At 38.3% G+C, this 25,921-nt stretch overlaps 1 protein-coding gene across 1 annotated transcript in view; it reads left to right on the forward strand.

Moving 5' to 3' along the window:
- The first annotated feature begins 11,831 nt into the window (after positions 1-11,831).
- The window catches only part of rbpjl (recombination signal binding protein for immunoglobulin kappa J region-like), a 31,973-nt gene continuing 17,883 nt past the window's right edge, over positions 11,832-25,921 (forward strand). The window contains exons 1-2 of the mRNA XM_053315901.1: positions 11,832-11,868; positions 15,661-15,808. Coding sequence (XP_053171876.1) covers positions 11,832-11,868; positions 15,661-15,808 — 185 coding nt within the window. The remainder of the gene's footprint in view (positions 11,869-15,660; positions 15,809-25,921) is intronic.

The raw sequence follows: 25,921 nt of genomic DNA on the forward strand, positions 1-25,921 counted from the left end.
ACTTGAATGCCATTGCTCGACTTCAACTTCAATTTTTAAGGAAGGTAACAATAGCGGCCACTCATTCCAAACTTCTCACAGTATCAGTAGACTGACCTGTTGGCCTGGAGGTGGCAAGGATGGCCATGCTCAGCAGAATGAAGGCACAGAGTGCACTGAACTGTCTCATCTTCATCTTGATGATACTGATCTAGCAGATGGGTCGCACACAGCTGGTCTCTGCTGGCACTGGATCACACTGTGAAGGAGAGAGGCGGAGGGTGAGGTAGAAGGGAAGCAGAGAGCAATGTAGATGGTTATTTGTGGTAACATGAGTGTTTGAGCACTGAGCCAGCATGACGGCATAAACCAGAGAACCTGAGTTTATCTTAACTCCTGCTGATGTGTTCTTCAGTAAGACACTGGCCCAGGATCACTTTAGTGCTTCTGTTAAAGCTGATTCTGATCTCTGACTGACTTTAGAGAGCTGCACTGTGGTAAGCACTGATTTGTACAGAAATTTAGTGACATTTTTTAGATCTCTAGGTTGCATACAAGTTGTTTCAACAGCATTTGAATAAATATATTGCAATGTAATGCAAGTCATAACCACATTAAATAAATTTCTGCCAACTATGAGATTTAACCTCATAGTTGGGGTTGGTTGAAATGGATTTTAGAAACATGGATAGTGGTATGATAGTATTAAAGACTTCTGAGGTAAAACAAATGGACAAATGCTTTGAGGGAAAGAATTTAGAGGGGCGGTGATAAAATAACTCCACTATGGATGAGGATGCCATGTGGTCATCAGAAGCTAGAATGGGAACTGAAACCAAAAAGATTTTTCTTATTACTTTACTTATTATGTGCAGATCAAATCCCATTTATATAGCCATCGTCTACTGCTGATCTTTTTTGTATAATTTCCTTTAACTATTTGCAAGTTGTTGTGGTTAACCATTAAAGGGTTAGGTGGTTGTAAAGTAGGAGGTTCATAAAAGGGAAGTCATGGGAATTGGTCAGGATGCGTGGAAAGGAAGGCTATAAAACTGTATTAGTGCAGCAATAAATGAAAAGGGAAAAATGAACAGATGTGTTTCCAAGTCTGACTGATTAAATTTACACAAATTAAATTATCTATGCCTAAAGAGAGTGAATTATATTTTCAATTAAACTAAATCTATATTGGTTAAGATGTAAACTAAAGAAGATAAAACCTCCTACCAGGTCTGCCACCTCATGTGAAGGTGAAAGAGAGGCAGTGTAGTCTTTAAATAAGGCTTGAGTGAACCAGGTGAACTTAATCAAGACAATTAGGAATGACAGAGGGTCAACAAAACAGCCTTTAAATGAGGAAGAAAGGAGAAAAAAGGAAGTGGAACGAATAAAGGAAAATAGTAAATCTATACTACAGCTGCTCCCGATTTCTAGTGAGAAATACAATAAAGACAAAACCATAATTAAAGGGGGTCTTCATGTAGGCCAAGGCTACTGGTCTGAGAAGGGGCTTCTCTTTGACTACAACTCCAACAGTCCTGATGCCATCATTGCTTTGTAAGAGGCAGGTCACTTTTCCTATAGGCAATAATCATCATAGTAGAGTTTAACTGCAGATCTGGTTTGTCCCTTTGCCATTTGTGTTGTGTTTGGAGTGATGGTAGGTAGGATTTGGTCAAGTGTTTCCAGAAATAATAAGACAGTATATGTGCGTGATGCCAACGTCATTGATTGAGGAGCTCAGATTCAGGGTAAGACACTAGAGGGAGTGATGCATCATGTTGTCCCATGATGAAAAGGTTAGGGGTGACCAACATCTGTCTGAAGATGCATAGCTTAGTGGCTTTGAGTTAAGATTGCCCTCAGTTTCAATCAACACTGTTCTCAGAACCACTCCTGTGACCATTTGTGCACCAATGGTTGTCTTTAGATTCCAGTTGATGGCTTTGCCGCAGTCATTCTCCTACATGAATGAGTCCAGAAATACTGCACAGTTGTGGGGATAAACAGAGTAAGTGACTGTGTGTTGGAAGTGGTTTCTGTGATTGGAGACAAGCTAGGTCCTCACCATAGCTGTCTATCTGTACTTGTAGCAGGATTTCTTGTTCAGCTGAATTTGGAAGGACTAAACTTTGCTGACTGACGTTTTGAAGTTGGACTCCAAAATGATTCTGTGAATATTAAGTCAGAAGCAGTAAACTGGAGCATCAGCCATCAGTCACATGCCCCCAAATAACACAAATTAAGTTTAAGTTCGGGTAACAAAACCCTCCAGTGGGTCATTGCAGTTATGACCCATCTGTCAGGAGCAAAGGAGGAAACAGTGAAGGATTGTTGTAAAACTACAAAGTCACTAGAGAGAGGAGATGAGGGTGAATAGATGGGTCAACAAAACATTGGATTTGACCAACATGAGGTCATTTTGCCCCCTGTTTCCTAGTGACAACATTTGTCTTTCTCCAGAAGTATTTTAACCCAATTTTTTTAATGTTTAGTTTAAAGGACTTGTTGGGAGGACTAAAGAAAAGTAGCTCAGAATTTTATGAAAATCAACCTTATGTCCCTTGAGTCATTTAGGGTATTACCAACGGGGCTTTCCAAACTCAGTGTTCATACATGTAAGAAAAGAATCTACCTGATGTGGCCAGTAAAACATGAGGAATACATAATTACCTTTTATATTCTAAACGCAATCTACAAACCCCGCTAACCACATGACGGCACAAATCTGTTCGGAGCAATTAGAACAAAACTGCAGTAAATTCCTGCCATGTGTGAGTTTGTGAAGTGGTAATAATGACGATGGCGGGCGTGTGTTGCAGTGGGACATTCCAGTTCTGCCCCATCGTAAAACACTCGGCTGAAAACACCTGGATGAAGTGCACCGCAATTCCTGCTAATAGAAGGCTGTGCACAAACACACATGTACAGTCACTAATCTGCCTGTGTGTCAGTCAGTGTCCCTGCAGGCTATCAGGTCTACCAGCAGCAGCAGCAGGCGGATAATGATAATGCCTGGGAAGTGTTTATGTTAAGGGCACACGGTCAATTCAAACAGGCAGCATGAAAGCCACCTCTCTATCCACAGAGAGGGGCCAGGGGCTTATCACTGCCTGACTGGCAGCCAGGGTCTGTGGTCATCATCACTGTCTGACATCTGACTGATGAGTCAACAGATGTAGAAGAGCACAGAGGTTCTTTTTCTCTGTTTACATCTCTGTTTGTCTCGTTGTCTTGCTCCCTGTCCGCCTTCTCTCATCTCTTGCACGCTCAATCACATATGTTCGGGAGCACCTCTCCAGTGACCGGAGGGTCAAACAAACATTTGGAGCACATTCTTAATGCTTTAGATGATCGAGAGTAGACTGCTGTAAAGCCTTCTACGCTTTGACCTTTGCAGAATGCATTGTCCACACGCCAAACTGTAGTCCAAGGTACCAAATAACACTGAAATACATTCATACATACATTTAATGTGATGATTAATGTGATGTACTAGAAAGTATACTAATTCAATGCTTCTTCAGACTAAATTGGAACATTTTTAAGTTTATAAAAGTATACTTTATAAGGTCATTTTAAGTTTACAAAAGTACACTCATCTATATACTACTAGAGTGCTAGGTATATACTTCTAGTCCACATTTAAGTTTATTGAAGTACCACAAGTACACTCTTCTACAGTATATAGTGCCATTGTACTAGTTCTATACTATATGATGTTGAACATACATGAAGTTTATAACAGGGGTAATACCTCAAAGCTAATGTGTGCAGTGAAAAACATTTTTATTCTGCTAAATGAAATGTAAGCACAAGTCAATGACTTGACCTTATTCTGTACTTGGATCAAGATATACTAAGTATTAGTACTTTGTGGCAGAAAGAAGTAAAAAATATACTAAAGTACAAGTATAAGCTTTAGTATTAAAGTAGAAGTGGAAGTCTTAGTATTAATGTACTACTAATGTAATTAGACTTTTATTTATACGTTTCAGTATAAGCCAAGTATACTTAACTATACTATTCTTAAGTATATAAAATATAGTAAACTTCAAGTATACTGCCTTTAGTATAAAATAAGTATACTTGTAGTACACTTGAATAAATTACTTTTTGCTAAGGGAAGCTCTTACTCTTACTTACCAGACTTGAAAGACTTGAAATAAAAGATAACTGTTCCCATTTGACCTGAAAACTTTGGATCTGTCATTCCTTACTATCAAATCAGAGACACCTTAAGTATCATTTTTATATGTTGAACTTGTCCTGCAGTGTGTGTGTATACATGTTTTTGTCATTGACCTAGGAAGGACTATTTCTTGGTGCAGTTTGTTGTAGTAGGAAATCTTTGAAAAGGGAAAATTACTGGGCCAAAGAACAAGTGATTAGTTTTATATAATCCAGGAATTATAATATTTAATGATACAGTGGAAACAGTCTCATTACCTTCTTTCTTATCTCTAACATAAACCTTAACCCCAAATCCTTTAACATACCTCATGATCATGGCGAGATTAACATTTTTATTTCCATTTTTAGAACAGGGAAAACATAAAAGAAAAATCTAACTCCACACAGATTGTTAATGTGTCTGAGAGTTTGACAATAGCTAGTAATGTGCAGTAATCCACACGTCAACACAAAAATTAGCTCTTTGCAGTAGAGAATAAAAAACACTTTACATCCAGGTTCACATTCTGCAAGTCTAAAACTAAATACTCACGAGGATAAATTAACAAAAAGCCCACACACACTCTCTCCTGCCAAAACATGTCTAATGTCTGATGGTAGAGAGAGTGGGATGAGAGAAGGGAAGACGTGGGAGGAAGAGTGAAAGATGAATGAAGGGGGGATAGATAGAGAGAGAGAGAATGGAAAAATGCACACACAAAAAAAACAACCCTAACCCATTGGCAGGAAAATTGAAGTTCCTGAATGAGCAATGTGCCATAAAATAAATAAAAACACTGACTATTTGAACTATTTTGGTATGAAAATGATCCCATTAAAAAAATGTAATTGCTGCACTAAACATTAGTGAAATATCTTTAAAATGGCATAAACCAAACCCACATCAATATGCTAATGTTCTGTCCCAAACCAGGTTGATTCAGGCTGAGTATCAATTAAAAATGTGATATCCTGATGCCTAATGATACCTGAGTGTTGGTGCTGAACACAAAACAACTGAACAACAACTTTAATCAAACAAAATACAGTCTAAAATAAACATAATTATGATTTAAATTCATTTTATTAAAAAAATAAGTAGACAAAGGAATGACCTGGTTCCTGGTCGGATGGTTGAAATTGGTTAAACTTTAACACACACACACGTATCTCTTATCAAACCTTTTATCTGTTCTCACTCTGTTTTTATTAGAGGAGCAATAAAACACACTGTATACTGTAGGTAGCGTAGCTGCTTCTCATTTTCAGATTGGCTCAGCTGTTGCTAACTGATTCTGTATCCTGTAGTCTGGTTGATGTGACTCTGCAGCTGCTGTATTCAGACAAAGATTGTTTGCGAGTGAAAAGATGCATCACTCTGTAACTGTACGACTGCCAGTGTGTTTTTGTAGTTTCACTTTAAAAATGTTCCATTTAAACTTTGATTCATATCAGATCAACATTTGAATTTAATCAGCTTCATCATTGTGAATCGGGAGTTTCAAGATTTGGAGACTTCAGCTCTTGAAGAAATGACTACAGCTGTTGAGTGAATGCGTCTGATATGATGCTGCTCAGCTCAATTTCAGGTTGTGAACGTTAATTAAAACTGTTGAGTTTCAGCTTCTCAGCTAACAAACAGTGATTAGATATCTTTGAGTTGTATTTTTTAGCATTTAGTTACTTGCAGATGTTGAAATGTAAAACTAAAAAGATTCAACAATGGATTCAAATTTGATAAAATGCTTTCCAACCCAAATGTTGGACACTCTCTGGTTGGTACCCAAAAAGTACTGATGGGAATTAAAATGACACCGAAGCTCAACACACACTGAGGCTTTTCAATAACTGATTTCAAAGTTTGTTCTCTGTCCAAGTCTTATGAGCCAAACCTGAAGCCTGAGGCTGTTTCACAATAAGGTGTGTGTTCACGTGTGTGTGTGTGCGTGTGTGTGTGTGTGTGCAACTGAAATCACTTTCATGGACACACACCAAACTCAATGTTCATTGGGGACAGTTTGTGTAATTGGGGACAAAAGCGGTGACCCCTACTGGTAAAATACTGATTTTGGGTCAATGGTTAAGTCTTCAGGAAATGGGTGTAAATCTATGTCAATACCCCAAAAGTAAGTGTGTGTGTGTGTGTGTGTGTGTGTGTGTGTGTGTGTGTGTGTGTGTGTGTGTGTGTGTGTGTGTGTGTGTGTGTGTAGAGGACAAAGAGGCCTTAGAAAGCCTTTCTCTACCCAAATACCAGTAAACCCCCTCCACCTCCACCTCCAGCACCCCTTTCCTGTCTCCTTCACCGTCCGTTCACCAAACAACAATCTACTACAATCCTGCTGCTGCTATTTAGCGTTCACACACACACACACACGCTGCTGCTCCCCCACAGCGCTGGTCACAGACCAACATATGTTCTATAATTATCCACACAGAGAATCATTCAGCTCAGAAATAATATTTTCTCGTTAAACATTTCATTGACTGGACGGTGCTGAAGGCTGCTACTGCAAGCCTGTTGACACTGTGTGTTTTGTTACTTAGTTGTTAAATATAGAAATGGAGATCTTATTTCCTTCAATTAACACTTTCAACAAATTAAGACGTTACCTACTCTCAACAGTTTATTCACGGTAAATAATCTTGAACAAGTATTTTATTCATGGGACTTCATTAAATTGTGTAAGAGTAGTTAACTTAATGAGCTTATTACATATGTCTAATCTGAGAGAAATGTGCTTTCAACTGAAAACTACAAAAGAAAAGTGATTAAATGCAGTTTTATGTCACATACTGGAGCGTTAACCAGCCGCACAGCTGACAGAGCTACTTGTTAAGAAGGAGTTGAAGGAGTCAAAGAGCAGCAGCAGTTGCTGATGTTGGCATGAATGTGAGATTACAACGACAAATGAAACAGTGGCTGTTTCTTGAAAAGTCTTTTCATGTCCAGGCAGTGAAAATAAACCGTTGGATTTCCTTCAGTCTGATTTTTGCTGCAGCAGAGCTTCAAACAATAATATCATCCTTATCATAAATTTCCAGCTACCATGTGGCCACAGCTGTATAAAGCTGGAGACAGTCTAGAAATTAAAAAATATATAACTCTACCCAGACTGTCTGAAAGATAACATAAAATCCTGGTTTCAGTTCCAGGACATCTTTAAAAACATCTGTCGTTTGCCTCACCCTGAGACCTCGTTTAACACTTTGGGCTTCACTGTTTTAAAGGTGGTCTCTCTAGAAGTGTTAAGTTAAATGAACCTAAATAAAAAAGCCCCAAAGATCATAAAAGAAAAAAGCAGGGAGAAGTCTTCCTGAGGTTTTTTCTATCATTCATTTGCACTGATTACGGTTCAGGTTGCATTTACTTAAGAAGCAGCAACTTGAAGCCAAATCCTAACAAGTGCATATCAGGTCTGGAGTTCCTGTTAGTGCTGCCCCCTAGGGAGCAAGATATGCTAATGCATTTTCCAGACTTCCTGTGCACCGCCCTGATGGCCACTTGAACTCCAGCTGATTGTGGACAGAAGTTACTCTGAACTGACCCCAACATCACTCTGTGACTTCTGCAGAACAGATTGTTCTTTACAGGAATTTTAACAATTTATTTAATTTATTCATCTTATTTATCAGTTTAAAGGTCTGTTAGAGGAGAATATGACTGTAACTAACTATTATTTGATTATTTATTAGTTTGAATTAACTGTTTGATTATTTTGTTTAAAAAAAAAAGAAAATACATTTAAATGCCAAAAATGACAATTTATGCAACCATCAGTTCAAAATCATCATTTTTATTATCAGCTATGACAAAGGTATAAATAATCATATCTAAGAAGCTTGAATTTTGGGAATGTTTGAAAATGTATTCAAATGATTAACAATTATAATATATTGTTGTAATACTAATAATTGTCATATTTACTGAAATAAAATGATGGTGTCGCCTCGCCAACTCTCTTAAATAGCAGCAAGTTATGAGTCCATTATTTGAATGTAATAAAAACCAGGACAGGTTTCTCTTGTTTCTCTTGAATAAATAATCAATGTAAATAAAAACCTCTTCTGTGAACTTTATTTCTACTAAAGACTGAGTTGAAAATGCAATGTTTTTCCTGTGTTTGCTGCTTTTGCCTGGATACAGTCGTATTTATGCAAAATTTAATATGCAATTCAACAAATCTGATTAAACACAAGAATAATACATTTTGAAGTCTGATCCAGGTCGGCCATCGTGTGGTTTGAGGCAAAGGTAGAGACATGACATATTTCAAACAAGAAACAGATTATTTTTCAGCTAGTTTTTTGGATCAATCCTTTTCATAACTTTCCAAAGTCCTTCCAGCGCTGGTCGATTGAGTTTGATTGATGTGACTTCAAACTGTTCCTCTGGCATCTCACATCGGCTCAAACAAAACAAAGTTCTCACATCATTTCTGAGTAATCATCCACTCTGGGTCACAGTTTGCAGTAAATAATGAGAGATGTAGGGTTTATTTCTCCAACGGTCACCATGACTGTAAGTTTGTTTTTTTTCAGTTTTGTGTCTCTGATGGCAAACGCAGGCGTGTTGTTGAGTCCCGCTGTTTGTTTTCATTAGATTGTAATGTTCTTAGCAGCCTCGGTCACTGACTATACGCACAGAAACACAGCAGGACACAACAGCCTGCAAGATTAACACAGGTTAGGTGATTATTAGGTGGTTACTTCCTCCACTACTTTTATTACAAGCCTTTTATTAAAATCTTATTTAATGTTTTTAATATTGAGATTAAAGGAATAGAAGTGCTTAACCCTTATGAACCAAGTCACCATCTGGGTTCCTCTGGCGAAGACTTAACCCTAACATACTTTATTATATTTACAAATGAGAGTTGTAAAAAAAACCTACACACATTTCTTTTAGCTGAACTTGTCCTAATGTGACTCACAGTATACAGAAATGGAAATAAAATGCATATTGTTTTGAATTTTTGTGCAGCTGATACACATTTTTGTGTCTTTCAAACATGTTGTATTCTTCATAATTCTCCTAGATCTTAAAATAGTGAGTGTGAATGTAGTTTTTCCCATGAATAAACAGAATACACTATTAACTCTCTGACAGCTTCATTAAAGATTGATCAAACATGTATTAATGACTGATGGAGAATTTAAGAATGTGAATTGGTGTAGAGACTAACTAATATGAACAGTTTATAACTGACTCTGAAACACCTTAACAGAGGAACTTATGAGCATCGCCTCAGTCAACATTTCAGTCTGTTCTTAAAACACATTTGTACAGACAGGCTTTTCCTGCCCTCAAGCTACAGCCTGTGATTATTTCTTTTATAACTTTGTACTTGGACTCTGAGTGATTTTGTTTCTTGTTGCTTGTTGTTTTGCATTTAATTTCTATGTCTTCCTATGTGAGGCACCTTGTATAAATGGTCTAGTATTAATGGTTCATCATTATGGAAAATATGCTCATTTGATTTCGTACTCTGCATTAGATGAGAAGATTGTTGGGATTGAGGTTGTTTTCAACTGATTAGAGCTGTCGAACATGACTCTGGATGGTAAAATTCATTTGGGTCGTTTGTGGTGGAACATGAGCCGACCTCCATCTGATTGATTACAAGACTGCAGGTGTGTTTCTGAATGCTGGTATGTTAACGAGTGAAATCAATAGTTACTAGACAAGCAAAAAGTATGTTAAGATTGGACGTTCTTCAGGAACTTTCTTCCTTTTAATGATCCTTTTTGGTGATTGAAGGTTTTTTGTGTGCTGTTTTTGTGCAAGCAAATTATAGGTTGGAAAATGTTTTTAGATTATATCAATCTGTTCAGTATGAAGCTGGAAGCCAGTGAGTTTTCCTTAGCATGGAAACATGGAGGACAGTTATCCACCTATCAGCACTTCTAAAGCTCACTAACTAAATCATGTGTCTTTAATCTGTACAAAAATAAATAGTCTTGTTCGTTGCGCTCAATAAAACCACATGAGGTTTGTACAGATCAAACTAATGAGACATAGCTTGTTAATGTTGTAGTTTAAGAGATGCTGGGAGTTAGACTTTATCTTTAAACCTAAACCTAATATCTTTATCATCTAACTCTCTGCAAGAATGTGAGAAACTATTAATTTAAAGCCCCTTTGTGTAGAATTGTGTGATCATAACATATTTATAATCATTATGATGATGGTATAAGTGCAGATAAATTATAGCCAATCCTGGTGAACACTGGTGCACTCTGTGTGTTTTCAGCTCATTCTGCCTGCAGGTCAGATAAGATCCTACAAACAGGGAGTTAAAAGAAATGTAAGGACCCAATATACATTAACTAATACACTGATAACCATGTCAGAGGGGCGTCTTTGTGGAGTTATCTTGTTTCAACAACGTCTTTCTCTAGCAGACATCCAGCAGCTAACACAATGAAGGCGGGATACTGTTTATTCAGAGTGTAACTTCGCTGTGTATCATTAAATAATCTGTAATAATTTGGAAAGAGCACCTAAAAGAAAAATAACATCATTCTAGTCCAGATCGGATAGCAAAATGTTACAGAAATGTTTCTTTAAACAAGCAGCATGTATCTGCAGTGTTTGCAGAAGAGGAAGGTGTGTGTGAGAAACCTGCAGTCCAGCAACAGGTGATTATCTCTCTGTTCACACACACTCACACACACCAAGTCCAGCGGCCAGATAACAGATCCGGGATGGAGTGCAAACATGTACACGTGCAGACACACAAAGAGACACACTTCAATATATTTTCCATCGAAGTGCCTCTTACTGTAGATCGACTGTATGAGGCGCAGTGGAAGCTTTGTGCTCTCAGGAAAAGTTAATGGACTGATGGTTTTAAAAGCGCTAACCTTTACTGCTGAGCTAAGTGAGGATGGTGAGACTGTCTGTGAGGTAATTCTGCATCATTACAGCTTATGGATCATCTGGATGGATAAAAACTGAACCTGCAGCACCATGAAGCTTCAGTCTAAACTAGAATGAGAAGAAACAACAGAAGGATTTTGTCAAGAAGCTACAGAACGACAGCTCGGTTTCAGGTTAGCTGCTCAGAACAATATCACTGATTATTAATTGCTGTTTTGGGGTATTGATTTTGACAATGCAAGTGTAAAGTGGATTTAAGAGTTTTTTTTCATATTTTGCTGATAGTGATTGACAGGTTTTCATGTTGTTTTTTCCATTGAATTTAACTTCAACCTTTATTTAATATTATTGGCAAAATCATTGATGGCAACCCTTATTTACAATGATGCTGAGATTACATCACATTGAAAATACAAACTTATAAAATCAACAAACAAAAATGAGTTAATATAGTTACCATGGGAAACACAACCATACAAATCAACAGAAATCAGTTGAAATGGTTGCAGGCAGGTAATAGACAGCTGTTGGTTTACACAGGTAGTCGAGCCAACAGCAGAGCGTCGGCTGATTTCATCAGACCATCAAACTGCAGCGTGAAGCCAATCTGACGTAAAGTCAACATCTGTATAAAAAGCCTGAATGTTTTTTTTCTCCACCGATTCAGATTTAGACTTTGAGCTGAACACTGAAGGCATTGTTTGTATTTCTGCAGTTATCTTAATAACAGTTGTGAAAGCAGAGTGAGTATGAACCTGAGGAACAACGCATCCTAAGAGCAGCTGAGGCCACGCCTGTCATGGAGGAGATGGACGTTGTGGAGGATGGCAGGAAAGGTGAGCCAAGGATGATGTTTATGGCATTTATCGATATAAAATGTGCCAGAGTGAAACAGTACAAATATAATTACACCCTCTAAAATATCACTTTAACATTACAGTTATTGTGGGTACATTATTCTGTTTTTCCATTCGGGGGGAAAATGGTAAACTTGATGGATAAACATGTTGAAGATGTTCTACTTTAGTGTCCTGACGTAAATGTGCAATGAGGTCACCTGAGTTTAAAGTGTTGGTGAGCTGCTTTAGTCCAAAAACAAACAAAATATCCATGAAAAGAAAAGACAACATGTGTGTTTAAAATGCATGTGCATGTTTGTGAGAGCTGTAACATGGAGCAACATCCACCAACACTCACTAATATTAACAAAATATGCATATTTTCAGGGACAAAAGATCCACAGGAAACAGATGTATAGGTAGAATCACCTGCTCACCACCTGGAGACGATCGTCCACATCTATGAAGCAAAGCTTAAATGTATGCTTCAATATAAAAACAGACTTAACTGTAGGGATTTCACACACAGCGCTCTACATGTAAATATATCTTACTTACTCTTTTCACATTCTGTCAGTCTTTCCGCTCGTGACCCCTGATAACCATCCCGTGACCTCCTGCCAGGGTCATGACCCCAAGGTTGAGAACCGATGACAGCTGACAGATATTTGACCCTGGTGCTGATGTTCTGTTAGAGAGTTTCTCCATCTCAGTTTGTCAGGCAGGACGACTTAATTTAGGATCCACTTCACAAAGTGTTTTAGTATGTAAGGGAGGGTGTGGGGGTGGGGGGTATTTATTATTAAAATCTCCTATATTGGGATAGGTATCGTTCTCTGGATATGAAATTATGTATACCAGGATATGAGATTTAACACACCTCTCCTCCTTTATCAGTTCATAGCATGCGATGCAGATGTAAAGTAACTTTAGCGAATAACTAAGTAACTTTTACTTTGATTACTTTTTCAGTGAACAACTTTTTACTTTTACCTGAGTCATTTTTCACACAAATACTTTTATTTAAGTACAATTTCATTCAGGTAACAGGATATTACTGTACTCTTTACACATCTGGTGTTTTTGGGGGGTGAATGCAGATTTGGAGCTTGAGAGCTTTTCCCACAATAGACAATCATAGTACATACTGTAGATATTATCTGTTGTTGTATGTTTTATACTTCTTGCAGCAAAGTAGTCATTACTTGCTGACAATAGGCTAACATTAGGACTGACATTAGAGTGCCAGAAGTAGGAGCCATTGGGCCCATATTGCAACACTTACAGTAAAAATATTTTTTTGTCATTTAAGACATTATGTAAAATAAAATGCCAAACTAAATACGGGAGGAATATTAAAATGTATAACTTTTATAACCTTTTATAACTTTGTTTTTATTGGTAACATTGTTGTTTGTACTTGTGTATGTTGAGATGAGCTAATACTTCGTAGCTTCGTAACATTAGGTAATCTTCATGATAATAATAATAATAACACTTTATTTTTGGATAGGGACAGTGCACATTGATGAACATCGATATTAGACATCTCTGTAAATATGCCAGATTATAGCAAAACTGCTAATTTGCATCCATAGTCCCTAGTGAGTAAAATAAATAAATTATGTAGTTTGCTAACTAGCAGCGAATTCAATCAATTATGTTTTAGTTTTAGAGCTCGTCAACTCTCAGGCGAACACTTACACGGACAGCTATGGACAGTACAGACACGTGGTGCTTCTGTTTATACGACTCTCTGGAGTCCACTTGGAGGAACGTTCCACAAATCCGCAATAGATTGTAGCATAGTGGCTACAAAAAATTAGAAGTTCACAGATGTCCACAGAGAGTCTACGCAAGGCTTATAAAATGTACATCATGCGGATCCTCAAAGACTCCTGCATAGTCTCAGTGATGGAAAGTCGTTATCAGAATTAGTGCCGGATTGGAGCCAAAAGTGACAAGCCGTTCATCAAACAACGCATGAGAGAGTACACTGCTGCTGCCACACACACACACACACACACACACACACACACACACTAACACACGTTTTGGCTCCGGCACCTCTGAAAAGAATCTGGCACCCCTGCCACATAGACTTTGTTTTAAGGAGTCAAGCGCACGTATGAAAGAAACTTTATATTCTCCTCTTGATTTGTAATTTTGTGTGACCATGTGAGATGGAAGATGAGCTTCTGATCAAGTTGGAGGGAAACCAGTGAGATTAAAGCAACAGGTGACAGAGTGGAAAACTGAAAAGAGAGGAAGGTAGAAGTGTAGGTTATGTGTATGATGTACTTTCTCTGTAAGTTTGACTGACAGCCGGATTCACACTGAGATGAAAACATATAAATTCTGTAGTTTCGAGTTTAGAGAGACTGAGATGGAGACCATATGTTCACACTGTGGCAACATATAGAGAGAGAAACAGGAGAGCAGTGAGAGAGAGAGAGCAGAGAGACAGACAGGCTGGAGAGAGACAGGCAGGAAAGAGAGAGCGAGGCAGGCAGAGGGTGTGTGGTTGGTACCGTAGGTGGTTTTTGGGTTTTGAGTGACAGCTGGAGTCACACTGAGATGAAGACACAGCACTTCTTGTTAGTCGCTTTAAATTGAAACCAGATGTTGACTCTGCTACTGTTAGCAGGCTCACTGACTGCAACTGTTTTACTGCCTGTCTCACTGATTGACCATTTACCTGACTGTTTCACTAACTGACTGTCTACCTGCCTGTCTCACTGACAAACTGTCTGAGTGACTTACTGTTTCACTGTTTGACTGCATGACTGGCTGTATTCCTAACAGTCTGACTGTCCATATGCCTGTGTAACTGTATATCTGTCTATCTGTCTGTCTGTATATCTATGTCTGTCTGTCCATATATATGTCTGCCTGTCTCTCTGTATATCTGCCTGTATATCTGTCTGTCTCTCTGTATATCTGTCTGTCTGTCTGTCTGCCTGTATATCTGCCTGTCTGTCTGCTCAGGCAGTTGCTCACTGCTCTGTCTTTCTGCCTGCATGTTGGTGTTTGAGCGCCTGCACGGAGCATCACCTCCAGGCAACCAGTGTGAACCCAGAACCTTCCTCTCCACTCACTCACTCGCTCACTCCTCTCAGTTGCCAACAACTCCTCTAATTTTTCATTTTTCCAACCTGATGCTTAATTAAAGAGGATTAATAGTGAAAATAGTGTTCCGTGAAGACAGTTAGTGTAGTTCAGAGAAAAAAAGATAAATAAATTCTCCAAAGCATATCCGTATCAGTTCATGTGAAGCTCTTTAACAATTATTAATAATTAATACCACACTGAAAACTCTCCAACATCTGAAAAAAGAACTTTTTGAGACCTTAGCCTATATGTATGTAAGAAGCTTATGTTGGAATGTAAGTCTGCATCTAAAGATTTTTTCAGCACCAATAACGCAGATTATTTCCTCAAATATTTAATTCATTGTTTTATCTATAAAATGTCACATTCCCAGAGCCCAATGACACTTTTTGTTTATCCTCCAGAATCCAAACATATTCAGTTTGTTATCATATAAGACAAACAGAGGGTTTTTGACATTCCTATAAGCAGAATATAATGATGAGTAAGATAATGATTGGCACTTTCCACCAACTTTCAGCTTTAATGCAGACTGCACATTAACCAACAGCCTTCTGTTTCTCCTTGCCTTCTAATAAAGATAATTAAAGGTGCTTAGTTCTCAAGTTCAGTTTATTTATGTTAATAATCAATTTCTATTAATGCTCTTTTTTAAAAACCATTCAATCTCGTTCTCAGACACATCCATGCAGCAGCCAGGATACCCCCAGACAGACCCCGCTCTGTTATACCCCCCTCCTGTGTCCCCTGAGCCGGTCAGCTCGCTCACTCACCTGGGGAAGCTGCTGGTCGGACACGACGCACCGAGGACCGGCGGATGGGACAGGTGAGACGGGCAAAGCAGCTGGGTCCTAGACCTCCGCAACAAAACGTGCCGTAACACACACACACACACACACAGTGTCCCTGGTAAGGAGAGGTGAGGTCACGGGTTGCTGTAGTTTATCCCCAATTTATTTTCTTCTTGTGCTATGAGGAATGAGCGCTTGGACGTGAAAATGCGTTCAGGGCAGTGGGATCGCTCCGTGACCTGTCCTCAGTTTTACTGGCTAGTGGAATGAGGTGGTGGAGGGATGGTGTGTAGGTATTAAAATACCAGGAGGGGAAGTATTTGGGAAGGCAGAGACCCCACCCCCCTGCCTTTGAAATCCGAACAACGGGGAGTGAGAATAGAAACCGAATTTCTTCAGGCAGTTTGGAGACGTTTGGAGAGATGAGGCGGGACCGTGCGCACGGAGCGCAGCATGGCGCGCGAGTCAGAGCATCATCTCTGATCTGAAAACAGTCAACTGTTTTCAGTTTAATTGACTAGATTTAAAACAGTAAAGGTCTTGAATATTGTTAAATAACATATTTAATTTATATTTTACTTCTCCCAGCGATACCTACTAAGTGATGCTCCTTTGCTCTTCAGACCTATATTAAGTAATCCAACCTAAATGTAAACTACGAACACTGTTAGGGAGAACTTTGTCAGTGGTGAACTCATCAGTGGAGAAAGTGTCCTGGAGTCTTATGCTGAAAATGCTTAATTTAAATTTGGCCAAGGAGAATCAAAGTCAATTAAATCAAAGACCCATCTGAGGAATTCTGTCCTCTGTGGATCGTCTTTAAGCCTTCACAGAAAGTACCATCAATACTCTATGCCCATAAATGGTCGTACTCAATGCATCTACAAAATATAGGATTTGCTGATTGGTTCTTTATCCTACAAACAAAGACACACAGTTACCCATCTGTGGGTTTAGGGAGTCAGACTGACCTTGGGTGCCGCTGCGTCACCATTCACTATTCACAAACACAAACGCATATGATTTTAAATGCTGTTAATAAGTTTTGTACACTTCATCTGGCCTGATACTCCGCCATCCACACAACTGTTGGTTTGTGTTTGTTTTCGGCCCCAGATTTGGATTTCCTTTAGTGGTGCTCTTAACTTATTCATTCATGATGACTGATACAGTGCATTCACCATTATCTCATCATATTAATACATATAATAATGTTGTTGCTGCCAAAAAACAGAAGACACATATCTTATATTAACAAGAGGGTCAGACATCAGATGTTGAGAGCAAAACCACTTTCTCATGGGGGATACTGTTGCTTCATCAATTTTTCTTCAATGTTCTTTGATTATATGATAAAGAAAAGTCACCATAGATAAGATAATTAACGTTAATTAATGTGTTTTCAAAATCTGTCCTTTATAATTCATACAGCAGATCAGATGCTTGAAATGATGATCAGACACAAAGACAGTACAGATAGTTTTGTAATAACCCAACACTCTGATATTCAAAGGTGTTGTGTTACATGTTGTATATTTATTAAATCGAGGAAATGTATGTTTATTTTTGTAATAAACAGCAAGTCCAAGAACCAGCAGGACGACATCTGTTAGTGTTACTAATGATTTGATTAAAAATAAACTCCACACATCAGCGTGTATTTCCAGGTGTTGGTGAGTATTTCTGCATATGTGAAGAAAAAGTAGTATAAAGCCTTTTGTGACTCCAGAGGGAGCTGTGTGAAACCTGATAAACTGCCTCAAGTGATGATGTGGTGTTATGAAGAAGTGAGGCTGCCAGATCTCTTTAGCCTGTTGCTCATCTCTGCTGGAGACTAGTGTGAGCATGTATTATACAGTAGGACCTGGGTACCAGACTCAAAAGTGGTGCCTGGTATGTAGCTTTATAATTCATTATAGACATGAGCATCAAAGAAAGTGGCAATAAAATATCCTTATAACTATGCAAGAACAACACAAAATGTTATGTTGAGTACTCCAATTTAAAAAAAAATGTCTGATGATAACTGAATGATGGACATTTATATCTCACTAATGTGATGTTTCCCTAAAATGTGCTCTAAAAACTTAATTGGTTCAAATGACAGAAAATAACTGAAACAGTTTCTACTTTACCTGTAGGTGTAAAGTTTAATTTTATGTAAACCTTGATAAAAAAGTAAATCCTTTATGAAATCTCCATTATGAAAGTATCCCCGTTATGAAATCATGTAATGTATTATGACTATACAACAATTATAATACACTATGAGTGACCAGTAATTATGAAATATGTGATACTTGAACTTATAAGTCATTAAAGCGCTATGAATATATATGAGTGCTTATAACTCTAATTGTACAGTACTATAAGCAGATTATATTGCATTATAAGTATGGTTATGATGCATTATAGACATGAGCGTCACAGAAAGTGGTACCAACATTTTCTAGCTTCTGGGTATGCCTCCATGTTGTGTGACCCTCTCAATATGCACAGTAGTGTCCCACTGGCCCCGCCCACAAGTTCCCACTCGGCCTGTAAACTTTACATTAGGATGATGTCATGGACTTTATAACAGCTCTTCTAGGCTCTGGGAAAGTAACCTTACACACCAGATGGTATGTTACATTGAACCATCTGAGAAGTCGTCTTTGGAAACTGTTTGGAAAAGGGCAGGTACTTTCAAAAAATACTTGGTAGGTGATTGGATGAATCATCTATCTATCACCCTCTTACCTTGTGAGACAGCTGGATTTGTGAAATCACAATGTGATGCGAGAATCCTCATAGGAAGTGCATAACTTGAAGCCTGACAAGATGGATTTGTCCGTGATTCTTGCTAGATCTTGTGCGATATTATACATTTCTCAAAGAAGTTCAGCACAAAGTCAAGAAGTTGTGTTACGTGGCAAAACAGGCTAGTGAAGCTCTGTAAAGGGACCTAGATTTCTACACATACACAGTGGCCCTATGTTTGACACCCCTGCTTTAACACATCCATGATTTCACACAGCTCCCTCTGAAGACACAAAAGGCTTCATACAATACAATTAATGCAGCAATACTCCAGAACACCTGGAAACACTCTGTGGTGTGTAGACCCCAACCCATGCCACCATCACAGCAGCCAGATGAAGCCAGCAATGCTACATATTCCATGTCTGAAAAGGGCTTTGGTAGGACGCAGGAATGAAACAGTGTTTGTGGTGTAAGAGTTGCTGCTGTTTTTCTGCTGAGGACAGGTTGTATTTTGACACCAGCAGGGTCACAGAGCACTTTGTCTAAACAGCTTTTCTCCCGTCCATTTTTACAACACTTACACCTGTTGAGTCGTGTTCACAAACACACCTAATGATGATTGCAGTCATTACAACTTTCAACCACTTTTACCTGAACAGCTTCTGGACTGGGAAATGTACTTTTTCGGAGGTGAAAGTGCATTCCTCTCCACCCCTCCTCCATTTTTTTCTTCAGTCCACTCTGTGTTCCCAGTGTGAAATACCAGAGGGTCTGAGCTGCTGACACAATGACCTTTGACCTTTGAAGAAGGGAAGGTCTAATTTAGACTACTGCTGGCACCCTAGTGACTGACCACACACACACACACACACACACACACACACACACACACACACACACAGCCAGTCAAGTGTGAACCCTGAACTGTGAACTGAGTAGAGAGTGTACTGGGTCAGTGGGATCTCCCTCGAATATGAACAAAACATTCAGTATACCAACTCACCAAGCATACTTTCCTTCCTTAAAAGGAGCACGCTGCCCACCCCTGAGTACATGTGTCATTGTGTTGACACAGGGATAAAGTAAAGTCTGGGGTGACTTTTAAAAAAGGCTATTTACTTGAGTTTTGCATAGAAATATTGATAACTTGCAGGTTTGCTGATTGTTTTTTGAATTAACAGATAAACATTAAGCTCCTCAAGATGCATTCAAATGAAAACCATCCTGAGTTGTGTACCTTTACTTGTTGCTCTGCAAGACAAAACACACCAAGACTTAAAATAATTTACCAGTAAAACCAACATCAGCACAGTGACCTTTGTTGTATTGCTATTTAAACTCAGTTTGAATGTGAGAAATGAATATCTGATGTCTGTGGGACTAAGTAACTGTTGGAGGTTTTTGTGTTTAAAGTATTTAGTTTGCAGTTCAGTGTATTGTGGTGCAGGTGTAGACCACTTTGGTCTACACTGAAATATCACAACAATTATTTAGTGGATTACCATGAAATTTGGAAAAGACGTTCAGTATAAAACTTAAGGACTTTGGGGATTCTTTGACTTTTCCTCAAGCACCACCACCAGGTCAAACGTTTAGTTTATTCTGTGGAATATCTCAAGATGTGTTTGATAGATTGGTACAACATTTTGTAGAGACATTTTTGTTTTGCAGAGGATGACTCTTATTGACTTTTGTGACCTTTGCTTCAGTCCCACTATGAGACTGACATTTCTGGTTCAGAATGAAAAGTCTTGCAAACTATTAGATGGATTCACACACACAAGAGTTGAGTGGTGCATGCACACCGAGAGATGCTGGAAATGGCAATGAAATAGCCAGTACTAAAATGAAAATGATTGTATTGTGTCACCATGAGGTCAGAATATTATAATATTATATAATATTTTTTTCAACACTTTTGGTTATAACCATGGAAAACATGGATTTCTGGAGAACAGTGATATTCGGAGCCATTTCTAAACGAACCAACTCTTTGTAATGAAGGAACATGTCACCCAGTGCAGCGGTGTGGCTAATTGACATGTTTTTAATAGTTTTTGGACAACAACAATGGTTTATGGAACAGAGGAATAAGATATATCAGGCTTTGGATACACATACAATACTTGGTTTGGCTCCAAACATGAGAAATTCTTTAAATCACTGGCTTCATTTTTGAAATAATCAATAAAATGTCACAACATCTCCTGCTAACAAGTTTCTGTTTCATGAAAGTGTATATTTTGTATAAAAGGAACAGATCGTTGATGTTGTATTTGGCTAATAATATATTTGGCGGTTCTAATCAGAATGTAAAGGAACTGTAGAAGGAAGAGGAAGAGTAGAAGGAAATAATTGAAATACTTCATAAACATTTCTACAAACGTTTGACTGTTATGTCAGGCCAACATAAATATTGTATCAGGCTTGTTAAACAAAACTGTAGAAAGAAGTCTCATGCACGCACAAAAGAACAGCAGTTAAATCCTAGTGAGCTTGAATCTGCTAACCAACACCCTGAAAAAACTGTTGTTTTTTTTGTGGGGTTTGTTGGGGTTTTATGAGCAGAGAAGAACATGAGCCCTTTTTGTTTAGTTTTGACCCACTTAGCCCTTCCTGCATGTTTCTATCAGCAGTGCGACTGTTGTTCCTGGATTTGGTCTTGTTAAAGCCGGCACCCTGCTGCTTTAAAGAGGTGCCCTGCTCTTCTCTCCATGTCACTCAAACTCATCAATGACTCATCCTGCATTTAGAGGCGTTTATAAAAGGTCATCAATCAGATGTGACTTTGGGCGAGTAGCTAGCTGTACCGGTCATATAAATCCGCACTTCACCGTTTGTGGTTGTAGTAGCTGCAACACATGGAGAGAGATAATAAGAGATGTATGTTTGGTTTTCATTTCCAGAACAAAGTTTCTACGGACTAAATCATTCAACCCCTGATCTAACAGGTGAGGGATATGTGTGTGGAGCCCAATTTCTCTCTGCAGCTCTGTATCATGCTAAACTCTGTAAGCCGTGCCCGCTTTTTAACAGTCCCATCAAATAAGAAGGATTTGATTTAAATCCTTTTGTAATTGTACATCACTCAAATATTCAGTTTTACTTGGAAATACATCACAGTACAGAAGCTAAATATACACTAACTTTTATGAAATAGGTTTTGTTTTGCTTTTGGAGACAGGGAAGCAGCTAGCTTAGCCCTATCAAAAGGTAACAAAATGCGCCTACCAGAGGCTCTAAAACTGAATAATGAAAAGGTTATTGTTTGTTTGTTTGATCGGTACAAAAAGTGTAAAAACAAGTTGTGGCTTTACTGGGGTTATGCTCCAAACTATTTCTTGGCAGGGTGGAAAAGACTTGGTGTATATTTATATTATGAGGCTCGACTGGAATATCTCTGCGTGATTTCCAGTTAAAAACCAGGCGGGGAGCTCCGGTCCTCTGAAACGAGGCCATTACGGAAGTAACTTAGAACTGCATTCTATCAAAAGGCCACCAGGGGGCGACCGTTTTGGTGTCAAAAGGACTTCCGTCTCTATACAAGTCAATGGAGAATTCACCAACTTCTCACTTGATTTCTAACCTCAGTAAACATTTTCAAAATGTGTTTATGGTCTCAATCGCTAGTTTCTTTTATACAGTCTATGATAAAAACTCTTTATTTATCTCATACTGGTCTTTTATACAGCCCCTCAGTTTAGCCTCTGCCTTAAACCGGCCGTTTTAGCTCCTGTCTCCTTAGAGTGACCCTCCTTCTCCTTCTTTATTCAACATGTAAATTCAAATACAATTTCTACATAGAAAATGTTTTGAATTGCTTTGAAGATGTTTGCTTCATGTAGTCATTATAAAGGCTATCGCAAACTGAGAATTATTGTACTATGAAAAAAAACAAATTGACATGTTTATTCCTGTCTTAATCCTTGTTTAATGCACTCATTACACTGTTTCCAATGTTTTGTAAAACACTTATTACAAGCATTTTTTTGACACCAGCTGCAGAATTCATCTTTTCATTCCTTCCCTTTCTACTCGTCCTCTCCTCCTCTCGTGTCAACAGTCTTCATTATGAGTAGCATTCCACAGTCAGGGCCCCGGGGGTAGTAACTGTGTCCCGCTCCTCATTACATTGTTACTGCAGAGAGAAAACACAGCTAATGTGACAGCTGCTATTGTTAGCAGAGCTACACGGGGCCGCTCAGCCCGTTAATGTTTCTGTTCTTTCGGTTACTTACCTGCTGTTCAGTTGAACGTTTGACATCTAATCACACACAATGAGTTTCGTTGAGGCTCTAATCACCAACATAAGAAATGAACAATATTAAATTACTTAAACTGAAGGAGTCATAACTGAGCTCTCCCACATTCCAGGAAAAACGTGTACAGTGATCAAGTCAGTAGATGTATACATGTGTAGATATTATGGGTGATATTGTCAGGTTATAGCTGCTATTTAAGATTTTGTTTCCTAATCATGCAAGGACATTTTTCTGCCGGTTTGTCCTCGGTCTCTACAGGAGTGACTTTATAAGAAATCTGGAGAAAAAAATAGGGATCGTCATCATTTTTTATTTCAATTGAATTGCTAAATACTGTGATTTCTGGACTTTTTGTGTTTTGGAGTTTTTGGTTTTGTTTGTTGCAGATGGGAGAGGTTAAAGTGTTTATATTTAGGTTATGTTTCACGTGTGTTCTGCTATGGTTCTGTGTGTGTCAGTTAATTGGGAAGAGGAGTGTTTATTGTGGTTTCAGTTTTCGGTTTTCCATGTTTTTCCCCTGTATCCCCGGCCCTTTTTTTCCCTCCACACCTGTCCTGCATCAATTCTCATTAGCCCTGCACTGCTGTGTCTTCCCCAACCAATCAACTCTTTGCCTGTTCCCCTGTCCAATCACCTGTTCCCTATTCCCTCATTAGTCCAGTTTGTATTTCAGCCCTGGTTTTCCGCTCAGTCTTTGTTGGATGTTTCTTCGGCTTTGCTGTGCCTGCATGCTTGTATCAGTTCATACAGCCTGCTTTTTCCTGCATTTAGGTCCATCTCCTGCTACTTCTCTGATAGCTAATGCACAAATGCATGAAAGCTGTATCACACATATGTACAGTATAAGTAAGTAGATTTGTTTAAATGGCACTTTTCAAAACAAGTAACAAAGTGCTTCACATTAATAGCATCAAATTGAATGTTTTATTTAATGTTTTAACAAAATTAAACATCCACATACATTCAGTGACAGAACCAGCAGCAGTTAAAGCAGATATTATTAGTGATTATATGTCACTACAGCTGCTGCAGGGGTCTTTAGTCCCAATTACTCTGCGCTTTGTTCTGTCGAAAGCGTCGCTGTCTGCTGTTCACTTTACTGTTGTCAAAATGCCAAAACTTAATGACAGGGGACAAGACTCTGAATAGGCTTTTTGTTGTAAATTTGAATGAAGTAAGCGAATAATGAAATCTAATCAATGTGAATGAATAAAATGACTAACACATTTTGCAAATAAAAAGGAAAGGAGAAAGAACGGAAAAAAAAAACGGAAGCAAAATTTAAATGTCCTTACATGAGGTTTAAATTAGGGTTGGGGTCAGGTGGTTTTTTCTACCTTCTGTGTTTAAGCTACGAAAAATAATAATTTGGTAGGATAAATTAAACAAATACGTGAAACAGCTTTTTTATTTTGTAGTTTGAGTTCATGAGTATTCTAAAACAAGTCTTAGAGGTCCATTTAATACACCTGGGACCTTCATTGTCAGGTGGAGACACTGGTGTAAGTGTTCATTAATGAGTCTGCTGCAGTTTGAGTTCTTCAATATGTTTCAATTTTGAAAATTAGCCTTGATATTATGACTTTAACTGGTTCAGTTTTGTGGTTCTTTCCGCTGTGTTTTGGGATAGAGACGTTTTCTCATTCCCAACATTGTCACTGTTGCATTTCAAATCAAGCACAATGGACTTGTACCTCCAGGGTTAAATCAATCAATCTTTATTTATATATCACCAAATCACAATAAAAGTCATCTCAAGGCACTTTTCCCACAGAGCAGGTCTAGACCATTCTCTTTCATTTAAGACCCAACCTTTCCCCATGAACAGCACTTGGCGACAGCAGCAAGGAAAAACTCTCCTTTAATGGGAATAAACCTCAGGCAGAACTGTTGAAAATGAATTTGTAATATAGAATATGTGAGATGAACTACTGTAATGGAGTAACGTCATTTTTTATTTACTTTAACTAAAAGGAGCATATTAATGTCTAAAGTACATCCGTGTGTGCATATCTGTGGTGTGTCAGACCAGGAGTTCAAGAAAAAGAAATCTGTCGAGATATAAAAATAACTCTTCTGTTTATTTAATGCGTCAGTAATGCAGTGGTATCACTTCCCTCCATGTACATGCATCTACTGGCACATCGGAAACTATCTTTGGCTCGTCTTTATTTATGTCTCATTGCTGCTAAGTCCATTATGAAGATGGATGGAGTGTCTGGAGATGGTAATTGTGTTTAGTCTGAGGTGATTTGGGTCACGATGAGGGAAAGTAAGGAAGCTATACCCATCACCGATGACTTCTACCACTTTTTTCCTTTTTGCAGATGACAGTCTGGTAGTTGGTAGTTGGAGACAGAATTAGTAATTTCAGCAAGTAGTATGTTTACCTTTGGTTTGGTTTTATTCTGTCATAAAAATATTTTAGATATAACACACTTTTCCACATGTTCACCAGGAAAAGTATCAAACAAAAGCACACAGATTTAAAACATAAAACATGGAAATGCAGAAAACAATAAAAAAAGGGGGTTGTATATTGATTAATTTATTTCTACATCAAAGTGACAGAGCCCTCTAGTGGCCATAGTAATGATGACGAAGGAAATCAGTTGACATCATTACTGAGTGACAAATCAGCAAGGGGAAGAGTTGTTTTTTTTTCTATCATGACCACAAGTGGTTGCTTTTCTAAACCTGATAATGACAGTGTTCTAGCTTTAATGGATAATTTTTACCCAAACCATGATCCTCCATATACTCCTCACAGTGTTTTTAGTACTATTTAATTGTAAAAAAAAATGTAATTAAATTAGTAAAACTACTTTCAGGTGAGTGAATGCCACAGTTTATCAGTAGTGTACCTTCAAAAGTTAATTTGTTTTTATGTTTGTATTGTGTTTGGTTTCATTGTTTGTGGGAAGTGTAATGTAAGATAACTGTAGGCTATAGGCTACTAGCTCCTCAGGGGGATCGTCCCTATGTTCCCCGCTTTGTATGTGACCGAGGAACATAGGGATGATCCCGTCTACAGTTAGCCAGTTAGCTGAGTTAGCAGCCGAGTTAGCAGATTAGCCGCCGAGCTAGCAGCCGAATTAGCCGCCGAGCTAACAGCGGAGTTAGCCGCCGACCTAGCAACCGAGT

This window comes from Scomber japonicus, chromosome 3 (genome assembly GCF_027409825.1).
Source record: "Scomber japonicus isolate fScoJap1 chromosome 3, fScoJap1.pri, whole genome shotgun sequence".
NCBI classification, from domain to species: domain Eukaryota; kingdom Metazoa; phylum Chordata; class Actinopteri; order Scombriformes; family Scombridae; genus Scomber; species Scomber japonicus.